At 36.2% G+C, this 18,323-nt stretch overlaps 1 protein-coding gene across 2 annotated transcripts in view; it reads left to right on the top strand.

Annotated features, from left to right (window-relative positions):
- Positions 1 to 18,323, top strand: part of AFG1L (AFG1 like ATPase) — a 205,460-nt gene that overhangs the window by 79,600 nt on the left and 107,537 nt on the right. For both annotated transcript variants that reach the window (XM_041733206.1, XM_041733278.1), the window contains exon 7: positions 8,782 to 8,881. In XM_041733206.1, the coding sequence (XP_041589140.1) occupies positions 8,782 to 8,881 (100 nt within the window). The remainder of the gene's footprint in view (positions 1 to 8,781; positions 8,882 to 18,323) is intronic.

Raw genomic sequence — 18,323 nt, 5'->3', positions numbered from 1 at the left:
AGGCAGATGCTCAACCGCTGAGCCACCCAGGCATCCCAGATCTTTATTTCTTATGAGAACAAATATGGCATGCAGGCAAATATCATGTCTTATGCTTTTTCTGTATCCCATTGTTTAATAATAATATAATAATAATAGATATTCTAGGTTAAGAATTACTCCCTCCTTGTTTACTATCTTTAGTAGTTCTGAAATGTGATAGTCGATTTTTCTATAATGCTTACTATGAGAGCAATTGATTATTGGAATGGAAATAGAAAAATTCACAAGTATTGAATATAAGCTTAAAAATAGGGCTTCACACCCAGAGCTTTTGAATAATATTTCTGGAGCTGAGTGCATAAACTCCTGTGTCTGATTGCTTAGAATAAAGGCCCAGAGAACTTTCAAGGGGTAGGAAGCTAACATTTGTTTTGTGCCTACTCCGAGGTGGGCTCTGGGTGAGTCACACATCTTATTTAAGCCTCACAAACATATTTGTGATGAAGTGAGGGAACTGTCCTAGTTGAATTGTCAAGTTTCTCACAATTTTAAGATTCTCTGAAATTATGCATTTAAATTCGTAGAGAGTTATTTCTTGTTCTTCTGTGTTTAAAAACCTGGGTTGATGGGAAGATAAGATGGCCAGGTTGCCTTTATCCCAAATGAGGCATGATAGGTCGCCTTTAGCAACTTGATACACTTATCTAACAATGGTCTCAATTTCTGATAGGTGAGAAAGAATTTTCACCAGGAATGGTGTTACTGAGCCATCTGGGGAGGAGGAATCTTTTTTTCTCCTTGCAGTCATATTAAGACAGCCTCACATTCACCTTTTGTATTGTAGAACTGCAAAGGTCTTCAGAAAAAAGGCTTATGGGGAAGAAATGTTCTACCCTGAAGAAGTGTTCTAAGTGCACCAATGTGTTGCAGAAAGAGAAGGGCCTTGTTTAGTTCTAAAAATAGTAACGAGTTAACAGTTATGCTGTCAACAACAAGTCAGTGATAAATTAGTGAAGACCATCTCTCTTGTTTTCTCATTATGAGTCTCTTAATCCCATTATCACTAAATAAAATTGAATTAACAGTTAAATTTTTTATTAAAGCATTGAAGTTAGATTTTTTTTTTTTTTTTACAAAAGTCGAACCTTTTGTAAAATGATCCATGGTATACAAAGTGTTTTTATATCTATAAAATAGCTATGCATTTAATTCTATAAAATAGCCATCATATTCATCACATAGATGAGGCATCAGAGTTTCCTTGGTATCATATAAAAATCATTACCCTTAACTTAAAGAATGTAAATTTTAAAACAGTCAGAGAAGAGATCCGTCTGTTTCTGTGACATGAAGACATTGGCAAGACTATTTAAGAAGGTTAGGAAGTGATGAAAATTTGCTCATGCAAAGAGATCCTGAGAAGATTAATAGCAAGCAGGGCCAAATTACCCATTAGGTGTAGTAGGCATAGTACTTAGAGTCCATGATACTTTCAGGGCCCCATGAGAATATTTCAATTTCTTTTAAAATTTGTAGAAAAAAAACAAATATACCATAATGAATTCAGCCTGTGTCTATATATATTTTATACCAACTCAGTCATCAAATACAATTTATATATAAAAACATTTTCAGAAGCATTTTAAAAAAATATTTTATTTATTTGAGAGAGAGAGAGCATGTGTGCACATGAGCTGTGGGGGCGGAGGAGGGGCAGATGGAGAGAGAAAAGCAGACTCCCTGCTGAGCACCGGGCTCAAAGCAGGGCTCAATGCAGAGCTCAATGTGGTGCTCAATCCCAGGATCCTGGGATCATGACTTGAATTGAAGTTAGATGCTTAACCAACTGAGCCACCCAGGCGTCCCTCAAATGCATTTCCTTTTTATTTATTTATTTTTTTATTTTTTATTTTTTTAATTTTTATTTATTTATGATAGTCACAGAGAGAGAGAGAGGCAGAGACACAGGCGGAGGGAGAAGCAAGCTCCATGCACCGGGAGCCTAATATGGGATTCGATCCCGGGTCTCCAGGATCGCGCCCTGGGCCAAAGGCAGGCGCCAAACCGCTGCGCCACCCAGGGATCCTTCAAATGCATTTCCTAATTGAGGAAGGGGCTCATGAAGGTAGAAGGTGCCTAGGACCCATGAAAGTCATAATGTTGCCCTGATAGTGAGACCCTAACAGAACTATCTCTGGTTGCATTGGGCATTCTCCATTGAGTTCAGATTTCAGAATGTTGATGCATGATTGAGAAGAAGGAAACAAAAGCAACTCTCAGGATGCTCATGTTCCACATGAGTGAGTCTTGCAATAAAAGTGATTTTTCAAATTATGTATTAAGTATAAAGGCAGGCAATAAAAGTGATTTTTCAAATTATGTATTAAGTATAAAGAAGATCAAGGGGGAGACAGGACCCTCACTTGAAAGTTGCTTGTTAACAAAGAGAAAGTGGTTGTGATGGACCGGTCATCACCCACTGTGTCCAGCCAGAGTTGGTTTGATGTTCATTCATTTGTTTACTCATCCATCCCAGTTGCCTTATTTAAAGAGCCTTATCCCATACTGCAAGACCTCATGTGACCCACAGTCAAATGGACCATGTCTGGACATCTGATCTATGAGTAGCAAGCCCACAAGCTTGCCAACAACGTTGCACTTGTGTGATGTGCCCTGGGGATTGAGCCAATCATATCCTCTGTCTCGTGTCTTTGAGCTAAAAGGCACTGAAGGCACTTCCTGCACAATAATGAAACAGGAACAAAGAGACAGAGGAAATAACTGAATCCCATTAGGGGGAGGACTACAAGGCTGCTCCCTGGACAGCTGCTGAGCTCTCCAGAGCTACCTCAGCTCCTAAGCCTGTGTTTAGCTCCAGTTCCCCGCAGGTTCTATCAGTGCTGTTCACATCTTGGAGTCTCAAGTAAACCCCTTTTCTTTAGCTGAATTTCCTGTGCCTGTTTCTTGCAAACAGTCTAGATGGGGATGGATTAGTTCATGTTTTGCTCCTATCTGCTATATCAGGAGGGATTTCCCTATAGCCTGTAAAAGATAGCATAAATAGTACTGTGAGGAGATGTCACCTTCCTACATATAAAATCCAGGACCTCCAATGGAAGGAGAATCACCTGATGAACTTAAGACCAAAGAGCAAAGAGCTGTATCTCGTAGATTGCTTTCTACTATAGGTAACAGAAAACCCAACTTAAAAAAGGCTTAAACCCTGTGTGTGTGTGTGTGTGTGTGTGTGTGCGCACGCACGCACGGGCGCGCTGGGGGTGGTGGAGTTAGAGGGGTGGAAATACAATAAGATAGTGTCATTCCTTTTACTCAAGCCTTTCTGCTTCCTCTCTGATCTTATCTCCTATCTTTCAGCCTTACTTACTGCAAATAATTTCCAACCCTATTTTCTTCCTGGATTAGGGAACCATAGCTTATAGTGGGTGTTATACCAAATGCTTCTTTCCCACCAGGGCTCTGAAGAACACAAATGCAGAGATGATAAAACAAGACTGAATATCAACTTGATTACTTTTATATGATCGCAAGTGCTACTAGAATGTAGTATTCTATTATGCTAGAGTTGACAACATGAGAGCCCTCTGCTTTTGAACAAAGTTGTCCTGCATGTCCTAGGATGAAAAATGTTAGTAGTTTTGCTCTTTTATATCCTCTACAATTCTCAGCTTGAAGCCTGGAATTTACACTGCATGTGAGAAAAGGCCAATTATTAACATTATACCCACCATTGAGGAGAACCAGAGACAGCAGGAGTATAAGAGCAAGAATATGTCCCCTAAGGGCAGAGGTGATCACTAAGCAGAACCTGCATCTCCTGGTTTCAATATCTGAACTGTTTTCTACTGGTCTTAGAAAAGCTCTTCCAGCACACCAAAACTGGATTATTTCTAGTCCAAATCTCTGTTTGCCCCCTTTTTCTAAAATTTGGGGGGCAGATAAAAGAATACCCGCAAAATATTGCTGCAGCAGCACTCTGATTCCCAACATCCACACAACTTAGAACAAACAAGCAGAGCCTTCCCACTCAACTTTCTGCCTGGGGCAGTCTCCCCCAGAGACCCCAAAGAGTCTCTCACGTCTTCAGATCTCTGCTCAGTTATTGCCTTAACAAGGCCTATTCTTATAAAATTGTGATTTGTCATTAATCAATGTCCCTTACTGTCCTTTTAAAAACCATTAAAACAACATCACCCTCTGCATATATATATATATTATTTATTATATTTACTGTTTATTATATATATTCCTCCATAAGAATGTAAACTTGAAGGCAGGAATCTTTATTTTGCTAACTGATGTATCTCAAATGTCTAGAACAGTGTTTGAGGATAAGCGAATGAATAATAGTGAGTGAAAGAATGAATGAATGAAGATAGATCTTAATACCAAACAATATATATTGAGGCAGTCTCCCAGCTAAGACCCATTTCCCTTAATTAACAACCCACCATTTTTTTTGCCAACATTCCGAATTAACATTTTTTGTTTAACTTAATAGATGAAAAATGGTATGTCATTGTTTGAATGTGTATTCCTTTTTTTTTTTTTTAATTTTTTTTAATTTTTTATTTATTTATGATAGTCACAGAGAGAGAGAGAGAGAGAGGCAGAGACATAGGCAGAGGGAGAAGCAGGCTCCATGCACCGGGAGCCTGATGTGGGATTCGATCCCGGGTCTCCAGGATCACGCCCTGGGCCAAAGGCAAGCGCCAAACCACTGCGCCACCCAGGGATCCCCTTGAATGTGTATTCCTTAAGTAATACTGTTTGTTTACTATGTTTACTAACTAGTAAAATCCATCTTTTATTTTATTTATTTTTAAAGATTTTATTTATTTATTCATGAAAGGCACGGAGAGAAAGTAAGACATAGGCAGAGGGAGAAGCAGGCTCCCTGCATGGAGTCCGATATGGGACTCAATCCCGAAAACCCGGGATCACGCCCTGAGCTGAAGGCAGATGCTCAACCTCTGAGCCACCTAGGTGTCCCCAAATCCATCTTTTATGTACAATCTGTTTTAGATAATGCCATTTATTGGAATGCTTACATTCCATCTATTATATGTATTCGGTAATAACATTAGTTACTGTTTATTGAGTACTGTGTGCCTATGTTCTTAACTACTGTACTATATGCTATGTACCATTCCATCTACAGCTAAAATTCTATTCAGCTACATATAAATAATATACAATTAAACTAGCATATATATACCATAGACAGATAATAATCATAGCTAACTACTTTCTTATTTTACTATAAGAGTTTACTATAAGGATCATAACAATTTTTCAAGATAGATAATTATTACTACTTTCATTCTATTGAAGAAATAAGGGTCAGAGAAGTTAAGTAACTTGTGCAGGGTTACACAGCTAGTAACTTAGTTTGAATTGATCATTGGTGCTCTAATTCACTAGTAGTAACAGCTATGCTCTATATTCTCTTTGGTATATGATGTCTTGTGTTACATGGCTCTGGAGCTGAATAGGCTTTTAGTAGATATTTTAAATGATAGAATCTAAAAATTATCCTTAAGCCTATTAATCCTGGTGCAATACATTGCTGATACCCTACAAAATAATTTTTTAGGCATTTTATTAACAATCATGTCTGCAATCACCACTTCACTTTTAAAATTGAATCCTATTAGTAGTCTTGATTTTTAACTAGTTATTATTGGCCTTTGGGTGATGTTAATTAATATAATATTTATCTAACTAGGGAGCTGAATGAGAATTATTGCTGCTTAAAAACAAGAACATATGTACTCTTGAATTTGGGGAATTTTAAAATTATGTTTTGGTAGCATTCAGAATACATTTGCAGAATATATTCCTTGTTAGCTTGGTCATCTTTCCTAAGTATGGCATTTCAGTTTTGCCTGTTGTGTCAAACATACTGTAATTTTGTTTGAGAAATTTGTCTTGGTAGATTGTTTTATGCTGAAATAAAAGAGTAGCTTTTCCTCAAAGTTTTCTTTAGGGTTTCATTATGTTGACTTTGAATATTTATGTTTTTTGTTGAATCATCTATGATTCTGAAGAATAATACTAAAGGAAACTGAGTTTTTTTAAAAATGTTATTTCTTCCTGTCGCTTTTAGGGACACTGGATAGATGTTTTACTAATATGGTCTAAAAAAAAAGAAATCTGATGAGCAAAATATCATGCAAAATTCTCCTCCATAAGCTATCAATATCATTTAAAAAATAGTTTTGACCGTTTTTGTAAAACAGGAAAGCTATTAAAAACTGCTAATAAAAAATAGGTGCTTATTTTTGTGCTAATACTAATTACTGATAATGCATGCTTATGTTTGTCACTCATTACATGGCACTGTACCAATCAGTGTGTGACTGAGACTCGAGCACTTACATATGTAAATTAACCATTAGATTTTTTTTTTCTTTTTTACTTAAGTGAGTCATAATGGAAAGCAACTCTAGGTCATAAAAAATCTTTTCTCTTTAATGCTAATGAAATGTCTCCCCTCTCTATATTAGCAGACTACCCTTATTGGTAATCTGTAGCCTTCTCTTTTGTTCCTGGTGGTAATGAAATGCTGGATGCTGAAAAAGCCCACTCTCCAAGAATGTGTGGCCAATTGTCTTCTGTTCACTTATACTGTAAAATTACTGTTCCCCAGCAAAGCTGAACAAGTGCAGGGACAAGATCAAAAGAGTACACATTGGCACCCGGCTACCCCAAGTGACTCCTGCTTTATTAATTAGCCATAGCTTCTCCAAGTTAATTTACTCTGATAGAGCAAAAGCATTTTGTAATACAAAAACAACAATTTATGACCCAACCACAAGTCTTTATTTTTTGCTTTTCTTCAACTCCCAGTTTAAACTTTGCACTGTGTTATATAAGCTGAAGGTTTCTTCATGTCTCTAAACCATAGGACGCAAAAGCTATTTTTAATTTTTTTTCAAAAACATTAGTGAGATAGTCAATGGCTATTTTTATTTTCTAAAATTGGGCAACTTTTAATTGCAATCATTCTCTTTGAAAGTCAGTGTATTGGGAACCCAATTTAAAAGTGCACTTGCTTCTAAAATTTGCAAGCTTGTTTGTTCTCTCATCAGAAATGCCACTGGTGTTTAAGCATTTGAAAAGGGCCTTCTCTGTGAGTATTTTTGCGGAAGCAAAATTGGACAGTGATCCTAAGCTCCAAATTAAATAATATCACTTTCCTAAATAATTAAATAGTCCGACTTTCCTTTTCATTTTAATCACCACTTCGTAAGTTCCCGAAGTCTTTTTAATTTAAGGAATCTTCAGTAGTTTTCTAGTTAATGTTTTAAAGTTATAGCCTGAGACAGTAAAAGAAAGATCTGCACGTCCCTATTTCCTGGTTTTGTTTTGTTGTTTTTTTTTTTTTGTTCAGGTGGGAAAGAAATAATAAAACTTTGGCATAAAACATCAGCTGAAAAGAGAAAAGTGATGTAGACCTATAGGCTGGGTGGTGCTTTGTTGTGTTACAACCACTTAGTTGGTAACTTTCAGTATTTTGTTCTAATTTGAAAGAATTCCTCCAGTTTTTAAGCTCTAACATAGTTGAAAAATAACAATGTGATATTTATTGTGTGATATATTTTGTGAATATAAAAAAATTTTATTAAATTATCTAAAATACTATTAAAGATCAAAATGTTTTTACATAAGTATCTAAAACCCATATTATCATATTTATAAGGGAAGGTGCAGTGATTAATATCTACCCTCACTATACATTTGTTTTTGAATTCAACTCCCTCCCTCCTTAATTCCTCTATTTCTTTGTGATTTTTAAAGAGCTTTTTAAGAAGTTATTAAGCTTACTTGTTAATTGTGGATTTTTAAAAATTTTAGAAAAGATAGTTGTATGTATCTCTATAACTTGGATGGAATGGTTTTATCTATATTATGCATTTCTGCTTTTGTCAGAAGTAATATTTTAAAGAACTGCATGAACCATTCTTATAAGATATTTCTTTTCTTCTTTTTTTTTTCCTAATGGAAGGAATATTTGTGTTTGCGAAGGTTAGCAGAGGCTGGCTGTGCTGGAAGTGACTGCAGTGCCTTTTGATTATTCATGGACAGTAATAGAAGGCACTTAAAAAGAACAATGAAATTGCTTATTTTTGTGATGGGCCATCTGTTGAATTGTTTTGTGCAACAATTGCACAATAGTATCTATGTCATATCATTCTATTTTCAACAGCAGCTGATTATGTCTCACTGGCTATTTGTCCTTATTTCTAAAGTGCCATAACCATTTAAAGTCACCTTTTCAGGGACCTTTGCCAGAAAGGTATTAGAAATATCAATCAGCTCGTTTATTATTCTTTTTTCTTCTTTTTTTTTTTCCTCTTCTCTTTTTTTTGGGGGTGTGGTTGGTGTGCCGGGTCTGTGATAAGAGTAGGAGGAGGGATTTGGTCATGTTAGCTCTAATTAATTAGACTTCCTAAATGTTTAGGACAATTATCTGTGCTTTCCACCTGTAGTTTATAAAAGAAGTTAACATCGAACCATTTGATAATTTGTGTAGAAATGATAGGCTTGCAAAAAAGAGTCAAGTTTAAAAGACTACCATACAGTCTTTCATGATTTTAATTATCTACTCTTTTCTTCATGATGATAATTAGAATTTTTCTCTTGGAATTCACTTCCATCCTTAAAAAAAAGAGAGAGAGAGAGAGAGAGAGAGAGAGAGAGAGAGAGATAAGCCATTAGCAAATTTGTTAGAGCAGAAGTGAAATTAAAATAAAACAAATGTGTTGTTGTCCATAGGTCACTGACATTGCTGATGCCATGATTCTGAAACAGCTTTTTGAAAATCTGTTCAAAAATGGGGTCGTCGTTGTGGCAACATCCAACAGGCCACCGGAAGGTAAAAACAAACATTGTGTTAGTCTCATCCAATTAGGTGGAAACTAACAAGCTTTGAAAAATCTATAGTTTTTATACTCATCTTATTGTGTTAATAAATATGATGACTTTGCATATGATTAATTTTATAACAGACAATCTAAAAGTCAGTTGATATTTGTATTTGAAAAATGTTTATATTCTTAAGGTAAATCCATGTGATTTCCTGTGTTTGATGAACTTGCTGTTTTTCTCTAAGTATTTGATATATCATATGTTCATATCAAAAAATGATGCTGGCAGGCCAGGTCTGAGGGAGGACCCAAAGGGGGTCCTGTAGGACCAGCCAAGAGGGTCCTTAGCTTTATTCAGGATGGAAATTAAATATAAGTCAGCAGGAAGTGAGAGCAGTTTACTGAAGATATAGAGAGAGCAGATACAGACAGAGTGACTGAAAAAGTTGGAAAGGAAAAGAGCATGAGTTCGTCTTTGTTCAGGGTCTGAGATTTTTTATTAAGGACCATGGCGTAGTGTATGTGTCCTTTCAGGCATCAAGGAACCGGTTAGAATGAAGATGAGGCCCAGGTATTATTTTTTGGAGCTAGGGGGTCCTGGTGTTGAGATGTCTAAGCTTTGGTGGTCTGGAATATGCACATGACAGCTTTATCTAGTCATTGTCACCTGGTCCTTCCTTAGATGTTACTTATTCTGAAGAAATCATTAACTTTGTGTCCCTTACAAGGAGGACATACACTATTTGCATTCTGTGGCATGTGTAAAGTGGAGTCGGGGAGCAGGTCCTAGCGAAAACAAAAGCAGGAAAAGGAGCAAAAAGCAGATTTTTATGGAATTCTTTAGTTTCTCTCTCTCAGAAACACAAGCCTTTTAAATTACTTTTTAGAGGCCATAAAAGAAACAGTGAAATGAAGACAAAAAACTCCTAATTGAATCTTTGACTTAAATCTTGCCTGCATATGTAGTTTCTAATCCTTAATTTATCTCTAAAGAAGCACTGGTGGCTTATTACTTAAGAATTAAAATGCAAGTAATATTTAGATAAAAACAAGTTTAAAATGTTACATCTCTCAGCCTGTAATGTGGTCAACTGAAGGCTGAAGGAACCAAAACTAATGTTTTATGCATTCTTAATATCTTTCTACTCTGGAATGGTCTTCCAGCAGTTCTCTGCACGGCTAAGTCCTTACCTTTTTGAGGTCTTTACTCAAAAGTTATTTTGCTAATGAAGCCTAGACTTACCTTTTTTTTTTTTTTTTTTTAAGATTTTATTTATTTATTCATGAGAGACAGAGAGAGAGAGAGAGAGAGAGAGAGAGAGGCAGAGACAGGCAGAGGGAGAAGCAGGCTCCATGCAGGGAGCCTGACGTGGGACTCGATCCCGGGTCTCCAGGATCACGCCCTGGGCTGAAGTCCGCGCTAAACCAGTGAGCCACCCAGGCTGCCCACCTTTCTTTTTGAATCTGCAACACCCTCCCCCCCCCTTTTTTTTCCTGGCACTGCTTCTTTTCTTTTCTTTTCTTTTCTTTTCTTTTCTTTTCTTTTCTTTTCTCTTTTCTTTTCTTTTCTCTTTTCTTTTCTTTTCTTTTCTTTTCTTTTCTTTCTTTTCTTTTCTTTTCTTTCTTTTCTTTTCTTTCTTTTCTTTTCTTCTTTCTTTCTTTCTTTCTACATGTGTGGACTTACTATATAATTTATTTATTTCCTATATGGTTTTTTTCTCTCCCCTCTTCTAGGGTGTAAAATATTCGTGAGGGCAGCGTCTTTTATGTCTTCTGTTCACAGATAAATTCTAAGCACCCCAAACAGTGCCTGGAATGTGGATGGATCCTCAGTAGTCTTAGAATGAATATTGAACGAATGCATGTTTTTAAAAGCTCTCTATGGTTGCAATACTAAGAATAGATCATAGGGTTGAGATTTCAAGGTTGGAAGTAAGGAGACCATTTACAAGAGCATTGCTGCAAACCTGAGGGGAAATGATGGGGTGTGAAGGTGGTGAGAGGAGTCAGATTCTGGATATATTTTGTAAGCAAAGCCAAAAAGGACTTACTAATGGAGTGAATATAGGATATTAAAAAAAAAGAGAGATAAGGATCAAGAAGTTTTGACTTGAGCAATTAGTAGGATGAAGTTACTATTTCCTGAGATGGGGAAGACTATAGAAGCTGATTTGGGTAAGAAGGTGGAAGGAGGGGTTTCTCTAATGATGAGGCGGATGCATATAAGAGTTTGGATTTCAGTGGAAAGGTTTGGACTGGAGATAAAAATTTGGGAGTCATTGGTACTAAAGGAAGTTGGTAAGAGCATCCTGTGAAGGAAGAGGAGAACCAAGAGAGTGCCAAGAGAGGAAAAGGAAAGTGTAGAAAGGAATGCATGGTCACCCTTGTTAAACACTGCTAAGAGGTGAAGATGAGGTTGGGAATTGACTATTGGCATTAGTGACTTGGAGTTTATTATTAATGAACCTGAAAAGAACAATGTAATAGTATGAGTTTTTTTTTTTTTTTAATAAGCCATGTCACTGGATAACTTACATTGAATTTGCAGTCTGTTATCACCTAGATCTTACTTTGTGAGCCACTGTCAAACTAGCTCTGTCTCATTCTATATTTGTGTAGTTGATTTCTTTTTTCTTCCTATTACATTTCAACTTATTAGTCTATCTACATGGTTCTATTTTATGATTTATGTTTGATTATATTTGATTTACATTTGTATCTTTTTGAAGTATCATTCTAACAAGTTATTTTTAGCTATCCCTACTAACTATGACATTTATAAAATGGCAGTCATGCCTTTATATTTTCAGTCACTCATTAATTAAAATGTGTAAATAGGATAGGACCAAGTTTAGACCCCAGTCTAATAGTATACCACAGGAATTCTTATTTTAGGGAGACATCAATTACTTAATACTTTTAAAAAAATTATTTATTTTAGAAAGAGTGCAAGTGGAGGACAGGACAGAGGGAGAGAACTTAAGCAGACTCCCTGCTGAGCATGGAGCCCGACTTGGAGCTCCATCCCATGACCCTGAGACCATGACCTCAGCTAAAACCAAGAATCTGATGTTTAACAGACTGAGCCATCCAGGCACTGCAGTTACTTAATACTTTGAATCCAGTTATTCAAACAAGTGCAGTTACATCTAATCTGTTATAGTATAAGACAGTTATGAATGGTTCTGTCAGATGCACTTATTAAAATTTGTATAATGTTATAGATAGCATTCTTGTGACTTACCAGGGTGGCAACCCAATGAGACAAGGCAGTGAGTTCTTTCATATTATATCATTTATAAAGACTCTGCTTCAGCTGACTGTTGAGTTAACAGTGTTATCAGTATTCTTTTTTTTTTTTTTTTTAAGATTTTATTTATTTGAGAGACAGAGTGACAGCAGGAGTGAGGAGAAAAGGGAGAAGCAGGCTCCTTGCTCAGTGGGAAGGGCTTGATCTCGGGACTCTGGGATCATGACCTGAGCCTAAGGCAGATGCTTAACTGACTGAGCCATCCAGGTGCCCCATCATCAGTATTATCTTTAGACATTTAGTGACAAGGTTTGCTCATAAATAGCAAAGTGCTAGAACAAGCTTGGAACATCCCCCCCCCCCCCCCCCCCATAGTGACTACTGAAAAAAAATTGCAGTTGGTTCTGGCAAACTGAGGAAGGATAGTTACAAGGAAAGGTTAATGACCATTCTGGAGCTAATAGCTTTGTGTGTGTGTGTGTGTTTTTTTTTAAAGACTTTATTTTTTTTATTTATTCATGAGAGACAGAGAGAGAGAGAGAGAGAGAGAGAGTGAGAGGCAGGCAAGCTCCCTGCAGGGAGCCTGATGGGGACTCCATCCCAGGACCCTGGGATCACACCCTGAGCTGAAGGCAGACTCTCAGCCCCTGAACCCTCAGGTGTCCCTGGAGCTATTAAGCTTTGTAGGAGTGAGTTACAGGCTCACCAAGGTGGCACTATTAAGCTTTGTAGGAATGAGTTACAGGCTCACCAAGGTGGCACGTAGAAATTTGAGGTGGAGCACCACTTTTCCAGGGAAGACTGAAAATTCAAGATGTAGAATTGCAAAAGTTGGGCTTTAGCCACAAACTTGAATCCTTTCTTTAAATATAAACCATAGACAGACGCCTAGGTGGCTCAGTGATTGAGCATCTGCCTTTGGCTCAGGGTATAATCCCAGGTCCAGTGATCAAGTCCCACATCAGACTCCCCTTGAGGGGCCTGCTTCTCCCTCTGCCTATATCTCTGCCTCTCTGTGTGTCTCTCATGAATAAATAAATAAAATCTTTAAAAATATATGAACCATAGAGAGGATACTGTTATACAATTGTTTTTTTTTTTGGCCATGGCAGACATGATCATAAATAGCTTATTATTTTAATATAAAGAAGATGGCTTTTATCTATTATACCAGCAAAAGATAAAAGTTTAGGACAAAAGTCAGTGGTTGCTAGAGATTACAGTGGAAAGGTATTTCACTGCAAAGGGGCAACATGAGAGAATTTTTTGGGATGGTGAAGCTGTTTTGTATCCTGATTGTGATTGTGGTTACGTGTATTCAAACTGATAGAACTGCACACCAGAAAAGTTAAGTAAAATCAAGAACAAATCACATGGATATTCAATGGCAGAAGAGAGATTAGAATCTAGGTTTTGTGACTCTTAATACATTGCCCTCTATCATCTCTCCTTGTTGGTCATCAGGGATTTTTGTCCATCCTGTCCTAGATAAAGCGGGTGTCTTTCCAACCATCAAAATACATTTAACATTTTCTTTAGGTCACTGCTTTTAATGTAGAGCCCCTACATATGTTGTTACTGTTTTAAAATAACACCTACTAATTCTCAGAGTGTTACAAGAGGTGGGGGAAGAATCTTCTTGTTGAGGCTTCTCTCCCAAGAGCTGGAGAGAGAATGACCCCTTGGAGGGATTGAAAGGTAGCCAGTGTGGCTGGAGTGCCATGAAGGAGGATGCAGTGAAGTACAACATGAATCTGGAGAAGTGACAGCTAGAGCTTATAAAGCAATAGTTAGGATTTTGGATTTTATTCTAAGAGAAATGGGAAGTTACTGAAGTACTTCAAGTTGGGACTGACAAGGTCAGAGGAGAAATATCAATGGATGTGGTGTGGAGAATGGGTTATGAAATGGGATCTAGTAATATGGTGGATTCAGTGAAGACATATTAGGAGACTCTTGCAGTATACTGGGTAAGAAATGGTGTTAGGTTGGTATAAGGCAGTAATTGTTACCCAAGGGGCTATTTGCAATGTTTGAGGCATTTTTGGTTGTAACAACTAGGCAGGATGGAGAGGGTACTGCTACTGGACTCTCATAGTTCTGTAGAAGCCAAGAAGTCTACCAGAACATCCTATAATCTGTAGGTCTACCCCCCCACAACAAAGAATTATCCAGCCAGAAATGTCTGTAGTTCTGAAGTCAAGAAATTCTTATATATAGGTTATTATTATGGATGGAGAGGATAGATCTGAAAGATATTCAAGAAGTAGAATGAATAGCTCCTGGTCATAGTGTGAATATTGAAGAAAAGTGAAAGGGAAATGTACAAATTGTTTTAAGATTTTAGGCTTGTACAACTGAGTGGTAATGCCTGTCACGGAATACAGACAGTATAATCTGGAGATTAAAGGTGGAAGATAGCACTCAGTGAGAAAAACGTTTTCTCCCTTCGTTAATTTTTTTAGTCTCTCTGTTTAGTGTTTTTCCACTTCATTCATTTCATTCCCTCCATTTCTAGTTGTAAAGCATCAACTGGATAAGAATGGGGATTATTGTTGATGGAATCTACTATCATACCGTAATCCATTAACAGCTTATGATTTGTCAATTAATAGACAAATTATTAATTTTAGTAGAAAATGATAAACATTTAATAAGCAACTAATAATTTTAATGGAAAAAAATTGATAGCCAAGTAAAGGCAACACCAGAGGTTAGGAACCTAAGAGAGAAAACTCCTGTAGAAGAGAAGAAATGGAAGCAACACTTGAGGGGGGCGGGGAGGTGAAGGGAATAAGGTACCAATGAGTAACTTCCTGTATGTAACTTTTTTCTCATCCTAAATTTGAATTCCTATCTTGCTTGGGTCCAAGGCCTTACCCTCTGTACCCCATGTAGTTCTTAAAACCCCAAACCATGTTCGGGATCCCTGGTGGCTCAGCGGTTTGGCACCTGCCTTTGGCCCAGGGCACGATCCTGGAGTCCTGGGATCGAGTCCCACGTCGGGCTCCCCTCATGGAGCCTGCTTCCCCCTCTGCCTGTGTCTCTGCCTCTTTCTCTCTCTCTCTCTATGTCTATCATGAATAAATAAAATAAATAAATCTTAAAAAAAAAAAAAAAACCCAAACCAGTATCAGCTAATCATTACTACTTTAGCTTTTAACCTCCTGTTTGCTTGTTGCTGGTCTGTAGGGATTTTCCTAGTTTCTTGCAAGCTCAAAATATTTTAAGTATATTTTAAACAGCAGTTGTAGTGCAAAATTTGTAGTGTAACTATTTTATATTTTCTAGGATAATCTGGTTAAGGCTTTTGAAAGTGAAACAGGATTTTGGGTCAGATCCATAGAAATAGGAAATTGCTAGCAAATTTTCAGGTAAACTAGATCTAGATATAGTTTGTATTTAATTTCTTATCTTTGTAAAACCTCAATTAGATGATTTATTTGTCACCTAGGGAAATACTTTATATGGCTCATATACAAATAGACATAGTTTTACTTTTCAATGATGATGCTGTTGGGTCATTAGAAAAGCCAAAAAACAAAATTCACAATTAAATTTTTATATATATGCTACTCAGTTTTTAGGTTCTGAAATAAAATTTTGTTAATTACATGAAGTTTTATTAGAGAATAAAGGTATTTAAGAGCATGTAGACCCTAGCAATAAATTGATAATAGACACATGGATTAAATTAATTGAAATAGAGATGCCTGGGTGCTTCAGTGATTGGATGCCTGCCTTCTGCTCAGGGTGTGATCCCAGTCCCATGTCAGTCTCCCATGGGGAGCCTGCTTCTCCCTCTGCCTGTGTGTCTGCCTCTCTTTCTGTGTCTCTCATGAATAAATAAATAAATCTTTAAAAAAATTAATTGAAATGTGAAATTAATAAATTTAAGAACTTAATTAAAAAAGAATACATTTTTATGGGGAATAAAATATGTAAATTCATTTCAATGTGCCTCTTTGACAGTAAAACAGAGTGGTAATAACCCTATTGATGCATTCTGGTCTTTCTAATTTTAAATTTACTGTTTATTACAATGAAAATGCTGCAGGCAGCATTAGAATGCCCAAGAATAATCCTGTGTTACTTAAATGATCAGGCAACAACACTATGTGATCCTTCCTCAAACAACATATCCACAGTAAATAAAAAGCTAGATATTACTAGAAACTTGGCTAAGAGTTATGCACACACGTACAACAAATGTAATTTGTCATATTAATGTTTCTAGGGAGAAAAAAAATCCAGTTGTGTTCACTATAAAAGCTACAAGCATTTGGCAAAATTCTACATCTTTCTTAATAGAATCACTCCCTAAAACAGAAACAGATGGGTAGTTTCTTAATATGATATCAAATATGTGTATATCAGTTCAAAAATCAGAATCATGCTTAGTGGATACACTGGTATTTCTACTGCAAGTATGAACAAAGGATGCCAATTGTCACTCTTTAACATTAAACCACATTAGAGGCAGAGACATTGTAAGAACAACTCCTGGTTAGGGAGGGAAACCAAGGAGAAACCATGTATCTTCATTTTAGGAGATTAGTCATACCATTTCTTTTTCAGGGTTATATAAAAAGAAAATACCATTACATGGGAACAATAAGTAGAAAAGAGAATTATTAGAAAATTTCTGTTTTGTGTTCTTTAAAAATCAAGAAAACATAGACTGTGTGATATAAAAGACCTACATAGACTGTGTGATATAAAAGACCTACACAGAGAAAAGACAGATTAAGTTGAAACCTTTTTTATTAAGAAATCAGCTGAAATAAAAGAAATTTAAGTGAAATGAAAAGGATTAAGTTAATTAAATTAATAAAAGCATTAGATGCACTAAAATATAGAATTGAAATTACAGAAAATGAAATCAGTGATGTAGGAGAATAACTTATGTAGAAATAGAATAAAGATAATAAAAATGATGAAAAAAAGTAAATAAATGTCCTGGAGGAAAGAGGTCTTAATGTGAGCTTACTAAAACGAAATGGTTGAAATCAGAAAATTGATGATACCAATGAATGGAATGTAAATGAATATTTGTAGTTACTGCTTGCTTAGATATTTGTAAATTTTGTTCCCTTTGAAAAAGTATTTGCAGATCCTGAGTGACTGTATCATCATTTGTTATACTTATAACTAGGGAAATACACAGTCAAATATTTTAGAATTTAAGATATACCTTTTACTTTTCAAATAACTAGAACAAAGATAAAAGAAAAAACATTTTTAGAACAAAAACTAGAAAGCAGAAGAAACAGCAAAAAGTGTGGGTAAAGAACATAAAACAAGATCAGGCATGTTGACAGGAAATATAAGTGGATTACATTTCTCTATTAAAAACTAAAACTTCTGATATGGCTAAGTAAACTCCTAGCCAAATGGCCTTCTTTGCAGGCAATAATTAGTTTGTAAAAGAAAAAAAATATATATATATAAACTATCTGAAAGTCTTAGAGAGTAAAAAATATCAGGCAGATTCTAGAGGGAGGATAAAACTTGGAATAAAGTCCGAAACTGGAGAGACTGTCCATTTTTTTTTAAATGGCTATCACCTTTAGGGCAGGTCAAGTCAGTGGTACATTGAGTGACTGAAATTCTGATAGAAAATCTACAATCTTTCTGGCCTGAAGGACCAGATGGTGGAGTCTGGGGCAAGAATTACTGCAGGAAAATGGGAAGTGAACCCCAAAGTGAACTCTATGGATGTAGCCCCAAGTTCTATGCATAAATCTTGCCCAAACCTCTGACTGACCTCTGAATCATACATTTGCAGGGTAAATCACAAATTTAGGGTAGAGGCACTTGGGTCGCTCAGTTGGCTAAGTGTCTGTCATTGGCTAAGGTCATGATCTCAGGGTCCTGGGATTGAGCCCTGTATCAGGCTTCCTAGAGCCTGCTTCTCCCTGTCCCTTTGCCTGCCACTCCCCTTGCTTGTATTTGCTCTCCCTGTCAAATAAATAAATAAATAAATAAATAAATAAATAAATAAATAAATAAATAAATAAATAAAATATTAAAAAAAATAAAGGTAGGGTACTGAACTGAGATTTATTCAGTATGAAGACTTGAAGAGTGAATGATAGAAGAAAAGAAAGTCTTAAGAATTTGTAGAACTATTACAAGCTTTCTAACATATTTCTAATTGGAATCCCAGAAGACAAAAGACAGAATGAAGCAGAAAAACT

The sequence above is a fragment of the Vulpes lagopus genome, chromosome 1 (assembly GCF_018345385.1).
Source record: "Vulpes lagopus strain Blue_001 chromosome 1, ASM1834538v1, whole genome shotgun sequence".
Classification (NCBI taxonomy): Eukaryota; Metazoa; Chordata; class Mammalia; order Carnivora; family Canidae; genus Vulpes; species Vulpes lagopus.
This window is presented reverse-complemented; position numbering and strand designations above follow the sequence as displayed.